At 42.9% G+C, this 22,321-nt stretch overlaps 1 protein-coding gene across 1 annotated transcript in view; it reads right to left on the reverse strand.

Annotated features, from left to right (window-relative positions):
* Window positions 1–6,069, reverse strand: part of LOC125366884 (amyloid beta precursor protein binding family B member 1 interacting protein) — a 49,935-nt gene extending 43,866 nt beyond the window's left edge. Inside the window, exons 1-2 of the mRNA XM_048367604.1 lie at window positions 5,998–6,069; window positions 1,982–2,069 (exon numbers count right to left, since the gene is read on the reverse strand). Of these exons, the coding sequence (XP_048223561.1) occupies window positions 1,982–2,069; window positions 5,998–6,069 (160 nt within the window). The remainder of the gene's footprint in view (window positions 1–1,981; window positions 2,070–5,997) is intronic.
* Window positions 6,070–22,321: the final 16,252 nt, after the last annotated feature.

The raw sequence follows: 22,321 nt of genomic DNA on the forward strand, positions 1-22,321 counted from the left end.
AAAATGTGTATTCAATGGCAAACACCCAGGTATGGGGATTCCTGAAATAATTATTGCTGCGTTTACAGAATGAGATGTGAGTGAGTTTCTAATAGGAAGATAAGAAAAGGACAAAATATGTTCCACACGGAGACACTTCCTAACTTGTTATAAAGTCAGATTAAAGAACAGGAACAGATGCCTAAGTCAGGGATTCATTTTCATTTTAGTGCAAGATCTGACTCGGGGCTTTAAAAAAGTAGGAGCCTGTAGATGCTGGGAAAAGCATGGAAAATGCTCCCAGGCATAAATATTTTGATAAATAGAGGAAGTGGATGGAAACTAACTGTGTTTTATATACTTTCAGGGAGTGTACATGGAAGTTCTGAAAGACAAAATTAACTTACACTAACTTATTATTTTGATAATATATCATGTAACCCGGGCTGGTCTTTGAACTTGTGATCATTCTGCCTCAGCCTCGTGAGTACTACTGGGATTATAGGTGATTGCCACTATACCCAACTTCAGTATATTCATTTTTGAAACTTCATGAATGTTACTCTCTCAGTGGAAATGACTGGCAGGGATAATAAGCTTATGTGGTAAATAGAAAAGGGTATAAGAAGGGAAAATCAAAAGAGACATGTTCTAGCTTAGAGAGAAACAGTTATGGGCATCAACTGGCTAATTAAAATATGACTGAAAATGGTAGAAACAAAGAAACTCAGGGAAGGACAGAAATAAACTTGGAACCTAGGATTTCCAGAATTGAGTTCCCCCTGCCCCCCATTTTTTACACTCTTGATGGTACTATAAATATTTGATAAATCTTCCTCAAGATTTCCAGTCCAAGTCTCGAAGTGATGACTTCAAGACTTTTGTAATTTGAACAGCATGTGAACTGAAGTTCATCTCTATATTAAATAAGATCTTTGTTAATAATGTCAATAGTATTACTCTTGGGGAGAACTGAAAATGTCAAACAGTAAATGACATATAAAACATTATATGCAAATAAAGATGTATTATATTTTAAACAAATTGTATTTTGAATTACTTATGTGTTATCAATAAATCATCTATCATTATGAAATGGACAACTAATTTTTATCCTTGAAGATAATTTCCTTGGGCTGGGAATATGGCCTAGTGGCAAGAGTGCTTGCCTTGTATACACAAAGCCCTGGGTTCGATTCCCTAGCACCACATACATAGAAAAAGGCCAGAAGTGGCGCTGTGGCTCAAGTGGCAGAGTGCTAGCTTTGAGCAAAAAGAAGCCAGGGACAGTGCTCAGGCCCTGACTTGAAGGCCCAGGACTGGCCAAAAAAAAAAAAAAAATCATTTTCTTATTAATCTTATACTGTTATGTAGTAGTAAGAAACTGTCACTTTCATTTTTATTTTATTTATTTATTTGCTAGTCCTGAGCCTTAAACTCAGGGCCTGAGCACTGTCCCTGGCTTCTTTTTGCTCAAGGCTAGTCCTCTGCCACTTGAGCCACAGCATCACTTCTGGCCTTTCTATATATGTGGTGCTGAGGAATCGAACCCAGGGCTTCATGTATACGAGGCAAGCTCTCTTGCTACTAGGCTATATTCCCATCCCCTCACTTTTATTTTTAAAAGAAGGACATTTTGAGACTTTTCACAAATGCAGATGGAGTTGTCAATATAGGAAAATTTGTAATTAATTTTTAAAATTAAAATTTTATTTTTTATTATCTGTAAATAGTTGTCCAAAAGAGTTTCAATTCAACATGTGCATGTATGAGTATAATCCATCTTGATCAGTGTTACCCCTACCACTGTTCTGTCTTAATCCAATTGACTTTCTTAATTTATTTTAGACACAGTAAAACACATTCTGAGCTCTAAGATGTAAACAGTATTTATCATGATGTCCAAGCACCTCTAATTTTATATTCAAACTGTTTTCACCACTGATTTTGGTCATCATGATGATTTCAAGTTACTTAAGAAAAAGAAATTTGTAAGGCTTACCATTTAAATCTTTGAAGCCCACACTGTAGTTAAATTCAGCACTGGGTGGTTTGGGGTCAGGGGGAGGAAGAGTGTCTACTCCCAAACTCTGAAACAGTTCAAAGAGTTATCATAGCAACGTTTCTACAGTACATGTTAAATAGCAAGCACCAAAACTTCATTATTCATCATATTTTCTCTTCATTCTCTGCAGATTCTTACCTGAAAATGTTTTATGTGATATCTTTCCTACAGAGAATTACAATTAAAAATTATTTTCTGAGAAACATCTTGAAACAGACCATTTTAACTGAGAATTATGATGAGATGGTTAATTCTAGTAAGCAATGAAGAAAACTTCTTATAATAATGAACATATATACTACATATAATCTTATAAAGACATAGGTATTGGCATCAAAAAAGGAAATATCTAGTCATTTGGAGGAGAAAAAAATGGTCCAGGGTGTAATCTGCCATTATTTAGTAAAATGTTATGCTTTTATGTTTATCTAATAAGACATCAAAAAAGAGATTAAAGGATGGGAATATAGCTCAGTGGTAGCGCTCTTGCCCAGTATGTGTGAGAATCTGAGTTCGATCCCCAGAGCTGAAAAAAGAAAGAAAAGAAATCAGGACAGAATAAGTGATTAGTTTTTGCACATAGTGTTCGTCTTACATGGGAATAATTGACTTCTTATGTGGTTTAAGAGCTATATGACATTCCAGTTTACATACCAAGGCCATTCTTACGTGTTGTGAGAAGTGGCTTTGGCTGTTCTCAAGCATGAATGTTTTTAGGACTGAGTATATCCCTTGATGTTCATCTGACTCGGGTAAGAAATGTTCCCGTTCACTTCTTAAGTTTCTGGAGGAAACCAATAAATATATCATTGAAAATAAATGAATGAAGCATAATCAATTTGCGTGTGTGTGTTTGTGTGTGCGCGCGTGTGCACGCATGCTGGTCCTGGGACTTGAACTCAAGGCCTGGGTGCTGTTTCTGAGTTTGTGTGCTCAAGGCTAGTGATCTATCACTTGAGCCACAGCTCCATTGCTAGCTTTTTGGGTAGTTAATTGGAGGTAAGAGTCTTCTGGACTTTCCTGCTGGGGCTGGCATTGAACTGAGATCCTCAGACCTCAGCCTCCTGATTAGCTAGGATTACAGGAGTGAGCCACTGGTGTCCAGTGAAGCATAATCAATTTTAAGCAAAAATAAAGCAAGAAATTTAAAAGATTTTAACCCGATCAGGCAAGAATCAAGTATAAAATGTAGGATGAGTGGCCATAGCTTGAGAATTCATTTTTAGACACAGAATAAACATGCAAAATATTGTCTAGAGAAGACCTTGATGGATAGGACAAACACCAGCACAAAAAACATAGTGACAGTACAAAAAAAATGAAATGAGTTTGTGTTTTAAGGTATCTACATTTCAGTAGAGCCAATTATTATTTTTTCAGAATATAATTTATTGTGTTGTTGAATGAAATTAGAAGAAGTTCTCTAGTAAATTGTTAATATGTAAATACAGATGTGTTTTCTCACACCTAGATTCTCAGCTACTTGAAAGGCAACGATTGGGAGGCTCACGATTCAATTAATAAACTAAGCCTGGTGGTTCACATCAGTAATCTATCCAGGAGGTTACAGGTAGGATGACCAAAGTCCAGGCTACTCTGGGCAAAAAGGTGCGACCCTGCTTCAAAAATAACTAAAGTCACCAAAGGGCTTTGTAGCATGGCTCAAGTGGTAGAGGACCTGCCTAGCAAGTATAGGGTTTTGAGTTTAAACTCCAAACTCTAGTACTGCCAAACAAAGAAAAAAGAGAGAAAGAAGAAAGAAGAACTAAAAAAAGAAAAAAGAGAGAAGGAAAGAAAGAAGAAAGAAACCAATTTGACTTTGTGATGAAACAAGTTTCTAGTATTTTGGGGTGGGGTGGGTAGAGGAAATGATTTTCCAAAAAAAGTCCATTAGTGGTAGAAAAGTTATTCAAAGCCCAGATGAAGTGAGGCATGCAAGACCTCTCTATGTCTGGTGGGGCTTGTGAAAAGGTTTTATGCACTATACAAAGGCACAACTATTTAACATGCAAATGACCTAGCATCCACTTGAATGCTTATTAAGAAAAAAATTAAATGAGAGCATCAAACCTTCTTCAGTTTAATTTAAAAACTGATTAAAGAGAAAGACTAAGAAATTATTACTACAAAAAAATAAAAGATGGCAATTTTGGCATTCGTCATGAAGGCAAATGACTGAAGTTCTCCAGTGCTGTCAACCCCTTGACAACCATATGCTTGAAGTGCATTTCCCTAGAACTCGCCTGCTGATAACTTCCGCTTCATCCCTTTCCAGTGCATAACTGGAATTTTTCTAGAAAGAACTTCCCCTAATAAATTATTTGTTTATTCCAAAGTATTGCTTAAAGAGGACTATCAAGAAGCTAAACTCAACACTTTATTTTTTCTCTTTATTTACATATTTCAGAATAATAATTTAATGATCTGGTGGTTTCCAATGGTGACAAATAAATAAGGGTGTGTTTTGTTTAGTGCTGGGGTTGGACCCAGAGCCCTGGGCATGCTGGGTAAATGTTGTTCCAGTTAGCTATTCCCTCAGCCTAGAAATTTGTTTTTTGTTGCCTTTGGTTACTTTTTTGGCATTGTTATGATCTGAAAGTTATGTTTTTAACTACCTAAAATATTAAAAACATGCTTGAAGTTACTTCAAAATAAAAATGCTCCGACTTTGTGAGTGTGTGGTGCGAGAGTTTGAACTGGGGCCTTTTTATGTGCTAGTCAAGTACCCCACCATTGAGTCACATCTTAGCCCACAAAAAGAGACTTTGACAATCACATTATTGCATTCTGGTTCCCTTGAATTTTTGCTTGTTTTGGGAAGTTAGAGAGACTTTGGCTACCTACTCCTCCCCTTCCAATCATACTTATTTATTAATCTGCATTAAGATATACATGTATATATTTATTTTTTCTACTTTATTTTATTGTTGTCTTAGAGGCAATGTTTAGTAGGGTTACCTTTTTCGTACGTCACGTAATAAATGCATTTCTTTTCTTGTAATGTTGTCTGTTCCCTCATTCTCTCCCATTCCCTCCCTTCTCATCTCTACCCATGAGTTGCAGAATTCCTTTTGTATCGATGTTCAGTGCGCTCTACTGCTGCACTACTGCTCTACTGACCTGCCTGGCTGAGTGGCCGCCTATGCGGATGACTCCCGTGCTCTTTTGAGGGGACTGATTTCTTCCGGTCTACACAGGAGGTCACCATCATTCCCACTCAAGTCTTTTAAACAGCATTTCCTCAAAGGTTGGTACACGTCTTGACTAAAGGTGATGTCACTGTCTCAGCCGCTCTCCATAATAAAGGTAACACCACAGATATGGCTCACCAGCGGTAGTTGCCTGGCTACTCAGGAGAGAGTAGATTTTCTCCAATGGCTATGGTAAGTACAAGCACTGCTATTACAGAATGCTTGTGTGAATGACATATTAAATTAACTGAACTCACAATAGTGAAATCAGGAAAAAGCTTTATTATTTTCCCATAACGGTCACAGTTCTATTAGGAATGTGATAGCTTCAAACTCCAGCTTTGTTTATCTATGTATTTATGTATATACTTACGTATGTATGTGTGTGTGTGTGTGTGTGTGTGTGTGTGTGTGTGTGTGTGTGTATGTATGTATTTTGTCAGTCCTGGGGCTTGAACTCAGGGCCTGGGCACTGTCCCAGGGCTTTTTTTGCTCAAGGCTAGCACACTACCACTTTAGCCGCAGCTCCATTTGTGGCTTTTTGGTGGTTAACTGGAGATAAGCGTCTCACAGACTTTCCTACCCAGGCTTGGCTTTGAACCCGTAAGCCTCAGATTTTGGCCTCTTGAGTAGCTAGGATTACAGGCATGAGCTATAGGCATCTGGCTAGCTCCAGCGTTTTGGAGACCGTATTCTTGTCATATTAATCAAATTCTAGGGACTATGTTCCCCTTGAATTTGAAGGTGAAGAAGAGAGTTTACCTGGGTCAGAAGATCCATCTCCCCCAGCAAAGTGCTGAACATTTGGTCTATATCTTCCTCGGACTCGTCCATCTGTGGAAGAAAGAAATCCAGACATGAAGAGTCTGATAAAAGCATTCCCAGGGCTGGCTGTCATGTTTCTTTCTTTTCTCTAAGGGCCAGTCTGTGAGCAGGCAAGCTGGCAAGAGAACGCTGCAGAAAGGAAGATTTGTTTTACTCTGAAATCCTTCCCTAAACACCATCTATTTTGCCTGGTCCCCAATTGAGCCAAACTTTGGGTTCAGCTGCCTGGCTAAAAACTGAACTTTGTTTCCCCAAATTGGACATTGCTCTTAACGTCACCTTGGCATAGGATAACCTTGTAGAAGACGAGAAAACCTCATTACCACCCCTCCCCCATTTGCCAGAGAAAAGTAAGACTTGTACCTCCATTAAAAAAATGTATGCTGAATCGATCTGCCAGTTATTCCTTTCAAAGATATTTCTGGAGTAAGTACTGCTTTGGGCATGTTTATTTGTGAGTACAGGATAGTGAACATTTGGAGCTAAGAGGGACACATGGACAAATAAAAAAAATGGAAAAAAGATTTTATATTACATTTTTTTCCCCCTAAGCCAAGTGAAGCAATTACGTAAGAGAGGAAAAAGCAGTGTTGCTTGGAGCTGGTGGCTCACGCCTGTAATCCCGTCTCCTCAGGGGGCTGAGATCTGAGGATCACAGTGGAAGCCTGCCCAGGCAGGCAAGTCTGTGAGACGCTTATCTCCAATTAACCACCAGACAATGAGAAGTGCAGCTGCGGCTCAAAGTGGTAGAGTGCTGGCCTTGAGCAAAAGAAGCTCAGGGACAGCGCCCGGGCCCCGAGTTCAAGCCCCAGGAGAGGTACACACATATGCTCTCTCCTCTCTCTTACACACACACACACACACACACGTTTGAACGTACCCATGATTCACCCAAGCACAGAACAAAAATATTCAAAAACTTTTCTGTGCTGAACACATTACATATTTTTTTAATCGTGATTTCCTGCCAAAACACAGTATGGCAACTACAGTCATGCATGACATAATGACCTGTAAGCTTTCATTTTTGTTTTATTTTAGGCCAACCAACAGTCTGTATAGTCCTCTAGGAACCTGTGATTCACTGGCCTGCTCATGCCCTAGTGTCTTAGCTTGTACAAGTCCATCTTATTGATGGACTCATGATGATGAGCCGGTCTAATGGGGCATCACTTGGAGTCTACCTCTATGATTAAGTGACGGGTGACTCATGACATAGACTGTGGTGACACTGTTTCAAGTGGTGTAATTAGCCTAGACGTGATGGGAAGTCCACAGGGATACGTGTACAAATGTCAGAGACTTGAGTATTCTCAGATTTGCGTGTCCACAGGGTTTCTTGGAAACAATTTCTGCAGACACTGCCAAACAAGGACATTTCCTCCAAACATGCTTAGCTGAGTATGCACATACATGTATTTGTTTTTATATGGAAACTTTAAAATGTGTGCATTATATACACACATACATATAATGTATGAATTCAAATATATGTATGCAGAATGATGTAATTGTTTACTTGTGACTCGACTTCAACAATGATCAACTCATACATTAAAAAATGTTCTTGGGGGGCTGGGAGTATGGCCTAGTGGCAAGAGTGCTTGCCTCGTATACATGAGGCCCTGGGTTCGATTCCTCAGCACCACATATACAGAAAATGGCCAGAAGTGGCGCTGTGGCTCAAGTGGCAGAGTGCTAGCCTTGAGCAAAAAAGAAGCCATGGACAGTGCTCAGGCCCTGAGTTCACGGCCTAGGACTGGCCAAACAAACAAACAAACAACAAAAAAAATGTTCTTGGGGCTGGGGATATGGCCTAGTGGCAAGAGTGCCTGCCTCATATACATGAGGCCCTGGGTTCGATTCCCCAGCACCACATATACAGAAAATGGCCAGAAGTGGCGCTGTGGCTCAAGTGGCAGAGTGCTAGCCTTGAGCAAAAAGAAGCCAGGGACAGTGCTCAGGCCCTGAGTTCAAGGCCCAGGACTGGCCACAAAAAAAAAAATGATCTTGGGCTGGGGATATGGCCTAGTGGTAGAGTGCTGGCCTTGTACACATGAAGCCCTGGGTTTGATTCCTCAGTACCACATATATAGAAAAAAAAAGTGGAAGTGTGCTGTGGCTCAAGTGGCAGAGTGCTAGCCTTGAGCAAAAAGAAGCCAGGGATAGTGCTCAGGCCCTGAGTTCAAGCCCCAGGACTGGCAAAAAACAAAACAAAACAAAACAAAATGTTCTCTACATTTTTCATGGCTTCAACTATTTTGTATTAGCATCAGTTGTATAAGGGGAAGTTCATTTTAGTATATCTATTTATGTAAACAATGCATTGTTTGGTTGTGTTGGTACTGGGATTTGGACTCGGCACCTGGGCACTGTCTCCTAGCTTTTTCTCTTAAGGCTGGCATTCTACCATTTGAGCTGTGGGGTGGCTTATTGGGGATAAGAATGTTATAGCTCCTTCTTGCCTGGGCTGGCTTTGAACCTTGAGCCTCAGATCTTACTCTCCTAAGTAGCTAGGATTACAGGTGTGAGTCACCAGCACCCGGCTACCAAGCATTTTGATCATAACCACCCTTTCCCTTCTCTCCTCCTTCTCCCTTCTCAAACCTGTCTCATCAAGTGTCCTTGCTCCATTTTTGCATAAGTACCTAAAGTCTTTTGACTATATTGGCCCCATCCACTCCCTCCACTAGTACCTACACCCCAGATGAGACATGTTTCAAATTCCTAATATAATTTCTTATGAAAGGGCAAGTCAACTATTCAAAGGGATTTCACTAACTCCTGGCCTTTTACATTAAAGGGTATCTCTATATCTTCCTTCAGAGATAGTAATGATGATGATGACAACACTTACTTTTTGAGACAAGAGTCTTGTAACATGACCAAGGATGGCTTGGAACTCACTAGGTAACCCAGGCTGACCTCAATTCATAATCCTTCTTCCTCAGCCTCCTGGATTGTGGGATTACAGGTGGCAATACTGCACATAATTTCTCAATGGAATATTATTATTGTTGTTATTGTTGTCGAGGGCCTTGGACTCAGGGCCTGGGTGCTATCCCTAAACTTTTCTGCTCAAAGCTAGTGCGCTACCACTTTGAGCCACAGCTCCATTTCCAGTTTTCTGGTAGTTAACTGGAGAAAAGAGAGCCTCATGGACTTTCCAGCTGGGACTGCCTTCAAATCTCTATCCTCAGATCTCAGCCTCCAGAGTAGCTAGGACTACAGACATGGGTCATCCTCACCTGGTGGTCAGTTTTTTAATAGATTATTTTAAGCAAATATTATTTTTCCATAAGCATCTCAGTATGTAGAGCTAAAAGATAAGGATTTAAAAAGCCACAATATTATCTATTGTTAATATAATAATTTATTATAGAATGATAGTATATAATATAGTAGTACTGTTATAATCGTATTATTAACTATTAATGTTATCTATTATCATCTATTAGATAATTCTATTATTTCTGCATGGATGTGTACATGTATATATTTATGTATTTGTGTTCAAAATAAGTTACTCGCTGAATTAAGCCAAGTCCAGGCCAATCTATTGTTTTCTAAAATAAATAATTCTAACATGTTTTTACTTTTCTTTTTCTGTCTCCAGGGCTTGAACTCAGGGCCTCATATTCTCATTGGACTTGTTCATGACTAGTATTCTACTACTTGAGCCAGTCTCATATTTTCCTGGTCAACTGGGAATAGACTGTCAAGGACTCTTCTGCCCAGGCTGGCTTTGAACCAGGTCTCTTCTTCCTGAATAGCCAGGATTACAGGTGTGCATCACCAGTATGTGACTTTCTTCTAAAATATGACAGCTCATACATTTTAATGTGATGATAATCAGAATGATGATTTTGCTTTTTGATGTCCAAATGATACTTCAGAGAAAGAGAGAGACAGAAAGAGAGAGAGAGAGATTACCAATTCACAGTTGGAGTAGAAAATTCATAATAAAGCAATAGATTGGGTGGAGTTAAAATCTTCTCCTGGGTATGTCATTTCTTGGAAAGAACATCAAATTGCTGATTAATAGGACACTAGCATCGTAATTTATCAGATTCCCTTGTGGGATTTTTTTTTAAGTGCAGGGTGAAGGCAGGGGGTGAATTAGGGAGCTAAGCCCAGTCTTGTACTCATCAATAGCAATATATACTTAAAATAGCAATATATACTTAAAAACTATCCAAACTACTACCCAAAGACATGTATGTGCATATTTATAGTAACCTCAAGTGATTAATTTTGTTGCAGGCAAGCTTCATTATTTTTCTAGATTAGCCCTTGGAGGAAGACCAGGAAAGCTCTTATCTTATCGGGCCGATAAAGCAGGCAGTTCAAGGTCCCGAGGGCATTTCCATGGAAGCAGGCCCAATTCCCTTCCTATGCCTTCTCCTCCTACGTGCTCTAACTTGGCCAGTGACCATCTATCATTCACTGTTTTTTTTTTTTTGGCCAGTCCTGGGGCTTGGACTCAGGGCCTGAGCATTGTCCCTGGCTTCTTTTTGCTCAAGGCTAGCACTCTGCCACTTGAGCCACAGCGCCACTTCTGGCCATTTTCTGTATATGTGGTGCTGGGGAATCGAACCCAGGGCCTCATGTATATGAGGCAGGCACTCTTGCCACTAGGCCATATCCCCAGCCCCCGTCATTCACTCTTTAGTCTGATTTACCAAGCATGGTTTAGTCTTTTGTTACTCCCATTTTTCCATTCAGTGACTTGAAGAATACTCGTGCTGGTTTTTCCTGGACGGATTTCTTCTTTCCTTTACCCTCAGCCACAGTTGAATACTTATCAGCTCATCAGGTGTCCAAGCCCCCTCTGCCACCCCACACACTACTAAAACCAACGTGATCTTGTCATTCTCCCCCTCAGAACCCTTCCAAGGCTGGTCTTGATGAAGTGGGGAGAGTGCAAACGTTTACCATGTCTGTAACATCCTTCCTAAGTTCCCCAACTACTACCGGGTTCAGTGCTTGTAACCTCTGTCTACATTTCCTGCAGAAAACCCTGCTCCTCATTCAAAACCCAGCTTTATGTCAACGCGTCTTTACATACTCCAGATCTGATTGCAGCCCTGGTCACAAGCTGGACACAACACAAAACTCCGTCACTCTCTGTGTCTGTCTGTCTCTAAGAGGATTACACTTGGAATATACACGGCTGAATTCCAACAATCACAACAGCTTGTGGGAGTTATGAGGCCACTCGTGTATAATGTGATTCAAAATAACATACACTATCTTTCCTCACTGTTCTCTTAGTAGCAGTTTTATTGAGGCACTACTGACATTCTAAAGCTACGTATGCTTAAATTGTGCAAACTGATAAGCTTTGCCCTATGGGTATACCCAAAGTAATGATCATTAGCCATCAGCTCCAAGACTCTTTTCTTTTTTTTTGCCAGTCCTGGGCCTTGAACTCAGGGCCTGAGCACTGTCCTTGGCTTCTTTTTGCTCAAGGCTAGCACTCTGCCACTTGAGCCACAGTGCCACTTCTGGCCGTTTTCCGTATATGTGGTGCTGGGGAATCGAATCCAGGGCTTCGTGTATACGAGGCAAGCACTCTTTGCCACTAGGCTATATTCCCAGCCCCAAGACTCTTGAATGATCATTTGTAATTATTCTCTCTCCTCCCCAGCTTGCAAACAAATACTCAACTGTTTTCTCTCACTATAAATGAGTTTGTGGTTTTTATAGTTTTCTATAACTAGAACCCCTAAAGTCATTTTGCCTCTTTTAAAAGAAATATTACTATAACTCATCATGAACTCAGGGCCTGGGTATGTCTTTGAGCTTTTGTACTCAAGGCTGACTCCACAGCTCCACGTCCAGCTTTTGGGTGGTTAATAGGAGGTAAGAGTCTTACAGACTTTTCTGCCTAGGCTGGCTTCCAAGCACAGTCCTCTCAGTAGTTAGGATTACAGGCATGGGCCTGGCAAAAGTAATAGAATTATTTTGAGATGATCTGTTTTGTGAGTCTGAATAGTAGTTATGGGATTTTTTTTATACTTTTATACTTGCTTATTTAAAACTTTTTAACGTCAGTTGTACAAAGGGGTTTCATTTGAACAGGTCTACTGATGTATACAACTCCCTTCAGCCATTTGAAAAGTTTAGAATATTGAATTTGATCTGATTCTTTCAGTGTAATATATATATTTCAAAAGGCAACAAGAGCAATCTTTCAAGAGGAAATGGCTCAGGGGCTGGAGTATCACGTGGTTAAGATTGCTGCAACTTTGAGAAGTTATGGGTTCTGTGTAATATAAAACAGGAAACAGAGCAGTGCTAAAATTACACACTATCTCAAATTAATTCCCTTGACAAAAAACGCAGCTACAGAATTTTCTGGGGTCTGCTGAATTAGCTCTTGACCCCATGTGTGAGATCAGTGAAAATCTTGAGAAACAGGCTAGCAAGGGCTCCTGAGATGACTGGACAGTCCCTGTGGTCAGATGACCAACAGGGACCAATCCAACACTTAGGCCCCGAGGGAATTTGCACAAACACATGGATAGTCAGGTAAGTCAGGCAAGACAATGCACACGGTTCTTTGAACAGCAACACTGTCCTGGGAAGTTAGATGGAAATAACCTTTGTAAAGGAAAATGTAATCATGGAATAATGTGATTTCTTTCAATAACTTAAGCACCAAAGGGCTGTTCTAAAAGCCTGAAGATTTCACTATTTAATTTTTTCACCCTTAGGGCTCGAATTTGACCTTGGGTTTGTTTGGCTTGCTTCTTAAGGCTGGGATTCTACCACTTGAGCCGCACCTCCAGCTCAATTTTTTGTTGGTTAAGTAGAGATGGAATCTCTCAGACTTTTCTTCTTGGGCTGGCTTGGAACTTCATATCTAAGTTACCTCAGCAGCTAGAATTACAGGCATGTGCTACTGATGCCTCGCTAAGAGATACCACTTTTTTTTTTTTTTTTTTTTTGGCCATTCCTGGGGCTTGGACTCAGGGCCTGAGCACTGTCCCTGGCTTCTTTTTGCTCAAGGCTAGCACTCTACCACTTGAGCCACAGCGCCACTTCTGGCCGTTTTCTGTATATGTGGTGCTGGGGAATCCAACCCAGGGCTTCATGTATACGAGGCAAGCGCTCTTCCCATTAGGCCATATCCCCAGCATCACCTTAATTTTTTTTTTTTGGCCAGTCCTGGGCCTTGGACTCAGGACCTGAGCACTGTCTCTGGTTTCTTTTTGCTCAAGGCTAGCACTCTGCCACTTGAGCCACAGCGCCACTTCTGGTCGTTTTCTGTATATGTGGTGCTGGGGAATTGAACCCAGGGCCTCATGTATACGAAGCAAGCACTCTTGCCACTAGGCCATATCCCCAGCCCGTCACTTTTTTTTTGTGACAGTTCTGGGGCTTGAACTCAGGGCTTAGGTGCTGTACTTGAGTTTTTTTTTTTTCTCCTCAAGGCTAGCAGTGTACCACTTGGGTCATGGCACTGAGCACTGTCCCTGGCTTCTTTTTGCTCAAGGCTAGCACTCTACCACTTGAGCCACAGCGCCACTTCTGGCCATTTTCTGTATATGTGGTGCTGGGGAATCGAACCCAGGGCTTCATGTATATGAAGCAGGCACTCTTGCCACTAGGCCATATCCCCAGCTCTCACCTTAGTTTTTGAAAGGGTGTTTTTTAAATGGAGTTATTGCCAAATGACTGATCTGTGTAAAAGCAAGGAAAGGGAAGGGACAGCACAGCACCCTGCTAGGTTGTGCTGTAGGGAACAGAAAAGGTAAGATGACTCAGGAAGACCAGAAAATATTCCACCAGAACTCAGAAGCAAAATAGAATGGGGCCCAGGAGGCGGAGGTCGAAACATTCTCGCATCCATCCAGTGCTAGCTTCCCTTTATCTCTGGATGAGAGATTGTGACTTGTTTCTCTTGGATTCACAGAGCTGGAAAGAATCTTCTCAATTTTGAGATTTTTCTGAAGTTCCCTTTTGACTCTGAGTATCTATTTGTGGAATGGGGAACTGTTGTTTTTGTTTTTGTTTTTTTGGCCAGTCCTGGGGCTTGGACTCAGGGCCTGAGCACTGTCCCTGGCCTCTTTTTGCTCAAGGCTAGCACTCTGCCATTTGAGCCACAGCACCACTTCTGGCCATTTTCTGTATATGTGGTGTTGGGGAATCGAACCCAGGGCCTCATGTATACGAGGCAAGCCCTCTTGCCACTAGGCCATATCCCCAGCCCGGGGAACTGTTGTTGTATATAAGACTAATTGTAGCATAAATCCAAACTGACCACATAATCTGACATTTATGAAGGAAAAAAAAAAAAAAAAACCAGGAACGATTACACTCACTTACTTTTTTTTTTTTTTTGGCCAGTCCTGGGCCTTGGACTCAGGACCTGAGCACTGTCTCTGGTTTCTTTTTGCTCAAGGCTAGCACTCTGCCACTTGAGCCACAGCGCCACTTCTGGTCGTTTTCTGTATATGTGGTGCTGGGGAATTGAACCCAGGGCCTCATGTATACGAAGCAAGCACTCTTGCCACTAGGCCATATCCCCAGCCCCTCACTTTTTTTTTGTGACAGTTCTGGGGCTTGAACTCAGGGCTTAGGTGCTGTACTTGAGTTTTTTTTTTTTCTCCTCAAGGCTAGCAGTGTACCACTTGGGTCATGGCTCCACTTCTAGCTTGCTTCCTTCCTTTCTTTTTCTTTCTTTCTTTCTTTTCTTTTGGTGGTTAATTGGAAGTAGGAGTCTCACGGCCTTACCTGCCCGGGTTGGCTTCAAACTGTGATCCTCAGATCTTAGCTTCCTGAGTAGCTGGGACTATAGGTAAGAGCCAACAGATCCCAGCTCCATTCACTTACTTTGTAAGTTACAAATGCCTTAATTTTCCTAAATAAAATACCTTTGCATAGTTATGTGTGTTTGCTGCCTCTCGTGTCTCCGTTTTCTCTTAAATCTACTCTGGTTGGGCCTTCTGTTCCTGTCTGGTCACCAAACTGGTGTCAAGGCTACCAATGGCTCTCAAGTTGCCAGATGTGGTGTTCAGGGCTAATCAGCAGCTCACACAGAATTTCCCATTGTTGCTCCCTCGCTCTGCACCTGGAGACTTCCTCAGCCACATCACTAATACTTAAGAAACAGAGAAGCCAGGCACGGTGTTGCACACCTCAAATCCCAGCTACTTAGGAGGCAGAGACAGGAACATCATGAGTTCTTGGCCACTTGGGTAAAGTTAGGAAGCATCTACCTTTGAAAAAGAAAATACAAACGCAGAAGGCATGGCTCAAATGTCTAGCATGTTTGAGGTCCTGTGTTCAGTCATCAGTGCTACATTTTTTCTTAAAGAATAGTGTTTGTACCGAATAGTGTATGTTTCAACTATTTTTTTAATCATTATGTTCCAAACAACAGAGTATGACAGCTATTCCCTTAGCATTTCCATTGCTTTTGGTGTTGGAAGCAATCTAGAGTTGGTTTAAGTATGGAGGAGGATGTACGCTGTTGGTCTGTGACACCACAGCATTTTATACACAGAACCCAGGCACTCTCGAGGGGCCTGCAACCATCCCCCAGGGGCCTGCAACCATCCCCCCTCCATACCAGGAATGACTGTACATTCTCCACTTGTGACTTCCTTATTTTTGGTCAGTCATGGGTTTTGAACTCAGGGGCCTGGGAGCTGTCCCTGAGCTCTTTTGCTCAAGGCTAGAGCTCTACCCCTTTGAGCCACAGTACCACTTCCAGTTTTCTGGTGGTTAACAGGAGATATTTATCTCACAGACCTTCCTGCACAGGCCACCTTCAAACCTTGATCCTCAGATCCCAGCCTCCTGAGTAGCCAGGATTACAAGCGTGAGCCACCAGCGCCCAGCCCCTTGTGGCTGACAGCTTTCTTGCCTGCTTTTCTTCCTAACAGAAACCAATTTACCTCAAATGTAACACCGCTTAAAGTCCTCACTTAAGGGGTTCTTGCTTGCATGTCCCTTCTGACACTCCTTTGGTCTCCACCACTGAAGTCTGCTCTGGGAATCTGCCCTGGTAGTGGTCACAGGACTGGGCGTGGAGCACTGGGGGTGGTTCACACTGCCTGAATTTCTCCCAGACTCCACCAAGAGCTTGCTATGTTGACTATCAAGGACATTGGACCCCCCTTTGCATCCCAAGAGGGTGATCCCAGGGTGGACGATGCTACCTGGGGTTACTTTGACTCACCAGGCTCCATGACTGCCTCATAGGACTCTCAGGACCAGTCTGCACTTACTTGGGAGAGGGTGGGCTGTGATGGTCCTGTGTCCCCACTGAGCTAGTCAGGGGCCCTGGGGGTCTTGTTCCTGGGCGAGAAGTACTGCCAGAGCAAGAGGCCACAGAGGAAGTGACACATAGCGCCTCAAAGTGGAGGGATGGCAGGCTGGAGCAAACGCTTTCAAAACTGTCAACCATAAGGAGGCTGAGATCTGGGGACTGAGAATCGGGGTTCAAAGCCAGCCTGGAAAGGGAAGTCTGTGGGATTCTTATGTCTAATTAACCACCAAAAGAAAAGCAAGAAGTGGAGCCGTGGCTCAAGTGGTAGAGCACCAGACACGAGCAAAAAAGTAAAGGGACAGCAGCCAGGCCCAGCCCCAATACTGACACGACATCGTAAATGCGTGAAATCAGAAGTCACGCAGTGGGATCCTAAAGGTTGCGAGGAACCAGCTTGTGCTACGGGTCCCAGCGTGCTCTGCAATGGGGTCCGCATTGAGGGAGCCAGCACGTACGTTCTCGGCAGTACGAAGAAGGGATGCCAATGCAATTCTAGTTATTGGTGGGGGAGCACCGGGGGAGGGAACAGAGCACCTGCAGAAACATCTGAGCAGGGCCTGGGGAGTGGCCCAGTGGGAAAGCATGGGTCTGTGTGTAAGGCCCTGGGTTTCATCCCAGAACTGAAAGGCCGGGGCAGGGGGTGGGGGTGGGGGGAAGAAGAAGAGTGGGTGGGAAACAGAAGATTGCTCTTCCATCCTTCGTCCACAGCCTTGGTGGATGACTTCCTCTCTGTCACTCAGAACTCCTGCACAGTTGCTTTCGGCATCCCAGACATCTTCCACAGGAGGGCACTGCACTGGAATTTCATCAGTTCTATGGCCGGGGATGAGTAGTTTGCTCTCCTTTCCTGGATCTAGCCAGATGTTCATCTGGAGGAAAGTTACCTGTAGCATTTCTTGCCTTTCTGTGGGGAGAAGGATTTTCTTTTTTTGCCAGTCCTGGGCCTTGAACTCAGGGCCTGAGCACTGTCCCTGGCTTCCTTTTGCTCATGGCTAGCACTCTGCCACTTGAGCCACAGCGCCACTTCCGGCTGTTTTCTATATATGTGGTGCTGAGGAATCGAACCCAGGGCTTCATGTATAGGAGGCAAGCACTCTTGCCACTAGGCCATATTCCCAGCCCGGGAGAAGGATTTTCTATGTTTTTGTCTTGGTCACTATTCTGCACCTGGCACTGAAAACCCCACAGAACCCAGGCTGTCTCTTTTTAATTTGATTTAAAAAGTCTTTAAATAGTTGTACAAAATTTCAGCTCAGCATTTAGGAGTACAGTGAACTTGATCAATGTTACCTCTTCCATCCATCTCCCCCATGCGTCCCCTCAATTCTCCAAGTTCCGTTTTTACATATCTATATGTCATATTATGACTTCATTCTCTTATTTCAAAGCAAAGAAGGAACTCAGTAATTTCTGTCTCAGATTTTAGGTGATTTATTCCTTAAAACAAAACAAAAATAATACATGGTATTTTGTCCAAAATTGTATTCCATAGTACTTCAGAGCACACAGTGTGACTTTTGTTTTATCCACATTTCCCTTGTGGTCTGTGGACCCCTCTAGGGAGAACCAAGAAGACACCTAAGCAGTACCGGGCTGGCTATACCCACCGTGAGAGGTGAGAACAGCGTTCAAAACCCAGTGCTTCCCCTTATTGGCTGTGTGATCTTGGGTAAGTTACTCTCTCAGTGTTTGTTATCTCATTTTTAAAAAGAGCTGTGATAAGTGGTTACTTTGTGGGGTCAAAGTGAGAATTCTATAGGTTACCACATGTAAAGTGCTAAGAAGAAAGCCTGGCTTGGACAAGAGCTTAGTAAGTGTTGCTCTTACTTCCCAGAGGCAATGTCATTATTCAGCCTCTCAGTGTGGAGCTGTGGTAGAGTGACAGCTTTGAGTAAGAAAAGCCAAGCAAGAAGGCGAGACCTGAGTTCAAGCCCCAGAACTGGTACATATGCACGCACATGCACACACACACACACACACACACACACACCAGACACACACAGAGTCATCATTTAGCTTCTCTGGACATCTGGAAGGCTGATGTGCAAAGACACAGGCTGAGATTGCCACTGCCCAAGAGGACAATGCCTAGGACATGTGGTGTTATTGAAGTTCACGTTTCTGAGGAAATGCCACCTTCTTGCCCACCAGGCAAAGCAACTGGCCCCAGAGAACTCTAATTGGCTGCAATTGGTGGGGGAGGTCTGTCAAGAGTTGAGAACAAAGGACAGCATTATTATTATTATTATTATTATTATTTTTGGCCAGTCCTGGGCCTTGGACTCAGGGCCTGAGCACTGTCCCTGGCTTCTTCCCGCTCAAGGCTAGCACTCTGCGACTTGAGCCACAGCGCCCCTTCTGGCCGTTTTCCATATATGTGGTGCTGGGGAATCGAACCGAGAGCTTCATGTGTAGGAGGCAAGCACTCTTGCCACTAGGCCATATTCCCAGTCCAAGGACAGCATTTTTTAAGCAGTGGTGGGGAGATTGATCTCTTGAGATGCTAAGAAAGCCAACAGCACAGATCTCTGCTCTGGTGTATGCTGGCCCTGCCTAGGTTGCACGCGATACCCACAGCAGCGGTGGGAAGGCAGAATCGGAAGGCGCTGCAGAAAGGACAGAGGTTAAATGGCCACAGGGACAAAGTGTAGTCCGTGGGTCAGCTGGACAGCACAGAATGTGTGGCAGGGACAATTACGTGTGAGATACACCCAGGACTCTGAATGAACAGAGAACGCTCAGGAGCAGAGTTTGCAGAGACACTGCAGAGGGGGCTCGGGCATGCCTGATTACTGTTACACAGTGTCGGTATTTCCAGATTATACCTTAGGGCAGGACCCAGACATGATGTAGACATGCACAAATGGTATGCAGAGTAACCCCATGCTTGTAACTCACACAAACCCTGTTACCTATACAGTGCCTGGTCAGGGTTTACACTATGGGTTTTTATTTTGAATTCACTTCTTCATTAGCTCAAGAAGCATTATGAAGTGCCACTCTCCACCAGGTGTTTGCTTTGCTTTGAATCATCAGCTTATGTGTCACGTGAATAAGTGAAGTTGAAAGTCATAAGAGGAGAGTAGGCACAAAATAACACGTGTTAACAAAAATATAAGAGGCATGGATAAATGACAAAGGAAGAGAGAGAGAGAGAAAGACTAGTAATTCTCTAGGGTGAGGGGTGGTTCTAGGCAGGCTAAGAGGATGGGTGGATTGTGTAGTTGTTAAGGTTGAGCGGTTATGAAAATGCTACCATAAAAGCCATTATTTTGTTCAGTTAACTCATACTAATTAATTTTCTCTTGTGTGTGTGTTCTAGTACTGGAACTTGAACTTCATGGCCTCACGCTCTGGTGGAATGTCTTTTCCCCCCTTGAGACTGATGTACAGCAGTTTCATCTTGACAAAAGTTTCTGGTTCTCTTGATGTGTTTACACATCCTTTTCTCAAGTCTCACCATCTACCTGGTGCACAAACATTCTCATATGGCGGTGCGCAGTGCAATCACATCTCAGGCTTGTTAATACAGATCAACTCTAACTCAGTAATTTTGAGGCGCGAGCCGAGCGCTGGTGGCTGGCACCTATAATCCTAGAGCCTCAGCCCCTTTGTCTGTGAATGGGAGTTTTTCTCTTGCTTTGGAATGGACTAAGTAAGAGAATGAGTACCACCTAGCCGATCCGTGGTAAATGTTAGCAAGAGTGACAGCTGTGTCTATTATAATGGCTGCCATCCTTATAGTTCGGGAGGGGGTGGGAATCTATTTCCGGCGAGGGCCATGTGGATATTCTAAACATCATTCATGGGCCAGACAAAATTATCAGTACAGGCAGATGGGCCACGGGCAGCCGATGACAAGGGTACGTGTCTGTCCTGCCATGTTCCAGATCACTTCCCAGGCCTCATACAGCCAGCAGGTGGGGGCTGTCCCCCCACCTACATTAATCTCCCGAGGACAGCAGCACTTGGAAGCTCGTGCAGGTCCATACAGTTGAGTTATCTTGAGAGGCCAACGCTCATCTGTGGGCTGAGTTCTGCATTTTTTTCTACAACAGTAGCCCCCGAAGTATGAGTCCCACCACATTCTGCACAGTACCTAGGCTCTTCTAGGAAATGCATCTCCATTTAAAAAATATTTTTTGCTGCCAGTACTGGAGCAGTGCTGTGCCTTAGCTCTTTCTGATCAAGGCTGAGGTTCAACCACTTGAGTCACAGATCCACTTCTGGATTTTGAGGGTTAATTGGATGTAAGAGTATCATGGATGTTCCTGCCCAAGCTGACTTCCAGCTTTAGTCCTAAGATTTCAGCCTCCTGAGCAGCTAGGATTATAGGTGCTAGCTACCAGCGCTCGGCTCTCACCTCAAAATTACTGAGTTAGAATTGATCTGTATTAACAAGCCTGAGATGAGATTGCACTGCGCACCACCATATGAGAATGTTGGTGCTCCAGGTAGATGGTGAGACTTGAGGAAAGGATGTGTAAACACATCAAGAGAACCAGAAACTTTTGTCAAGATGAAACTGCTTTACATCCGTCTCAAGGGGGAAAAAGACATTCACTTGCCCTCTATTTCAATGTGAAAGATATGTCAGGAATTACGTACTTTCATCACTTAGAGATGCAGAATAAAAAAAGAATCTGGTGTTGACCTATGTACTAGGCAATCAAGTTCATTTTTGCCATTAATGTTTCTGCCCTGGGCAACTGCATAATCTCCAGAAGCAAATATTCACTTAACTCTAGTAGGACTCTGGAGCTCTCCCTCTCTCCCTCCTTCCCCCCTCCCTCCCTCCCTCCCTCCTTCCTCCCTTCCTCCCTCCCTCCCTCCCTCCCGCTCCCTTTCTTCCTTTCTTTCTCTCTCTCTTTCTTTCTTTTCTCCCTCCTTCCCTCCCTCTCTGCTTCCCTTCCTTCCTTCTTCCTCTCTCTCTCCTATTTTTATTTTTGTGCCTGTCTTGGGACTTGAACTCACGGCCTGGGTTCTGTCCTTGAGCTTCTGTGCTCAATGCTAGCATTCTACCACTTGAGCCACCGCTCCACGTATAGCTGTTTTTGGTAGTTAATTGGAGATCAGTCTCATAGACTTTCCTGCCCAGGCTGACTTTGAACTGTAATCCTCAGATCTCAGCCTCCTCTGAGAATTACAGGTGTGAGCCTCTGGTACCTGGCCCTTTCTTTATTCTTACAGAAGCAGAGTCATATAATGCTTCCTTGTCTACAGTGTCCCTAACAGCAACTAGTTAAGATCTGAGCACATGGACAAAGCAAAAAAAGAGCTTATCCGTCTGATGGACATCTGACAATATTTAACTTGATTTTCTTAAATTTCTTCATGACAATTGTACTCACACACAATTTCCTATGGGTATTTTTCATATATGGAAAATGAGATTTTTTTTTTGTTGGTGGTACTGGGGATTGAACTCAGGGCTTTGTGGTTTCAAGGCAGCAGCTCTACAGCTTGAACCACTCTTGCAGCCTCTCTCTTCCCCACATGTTAATTTAATCACATTTTCTTCATATAGTCTACATGGGATCAGACCTGGTGTGCAGCTGCAAAATTTTCATTTCTCTCTTCCAGCTCTGAGGTAGCCTTGGTCTAGAATGGAACTAATGTATTTGAAAATATAGAATCCTCTAGAGTCTTCTGTCAGTTTTATTTAGAATGCTAAAACGAATTCTCTATTCAATTCATGTACCAACAACATAAACAATAAATTAGGAACTTAGAACTCTCCTTGATATTCTTCAAACGGTAGTCCTTGGGGTCTTGGTCTGGCATTAGCAAATGCATTAGGTGTGACTGTGACCAGTAAATGAGTCAGGCATGGATTTCATGCTAACTACTCTGTGAACAGCTTACTTACCCTAACCGTAGATGAACTTTGGATTTTGTTTTCATTTGTAAAATAGGGACAGGATAAACTAATTTATATAGTTGTTGCAAGGACTGACCTGGCACAATAACCAGCACACG

The sequence above is a fragment of the Perognathus longimembris genome, chromosome 18 (genome assembly GCF_023159225.1).
Source record: "Perognathus longimembris pacificus isolate PPM17 chromosome 18, ASM2315922v1, whole genome shotgun sequence".
NCBI lineage: Eukaryota > Metazoa > Chordata > Mammalia > Rodentia > Heteromyidae > Perognathus > Perognathus longimembris.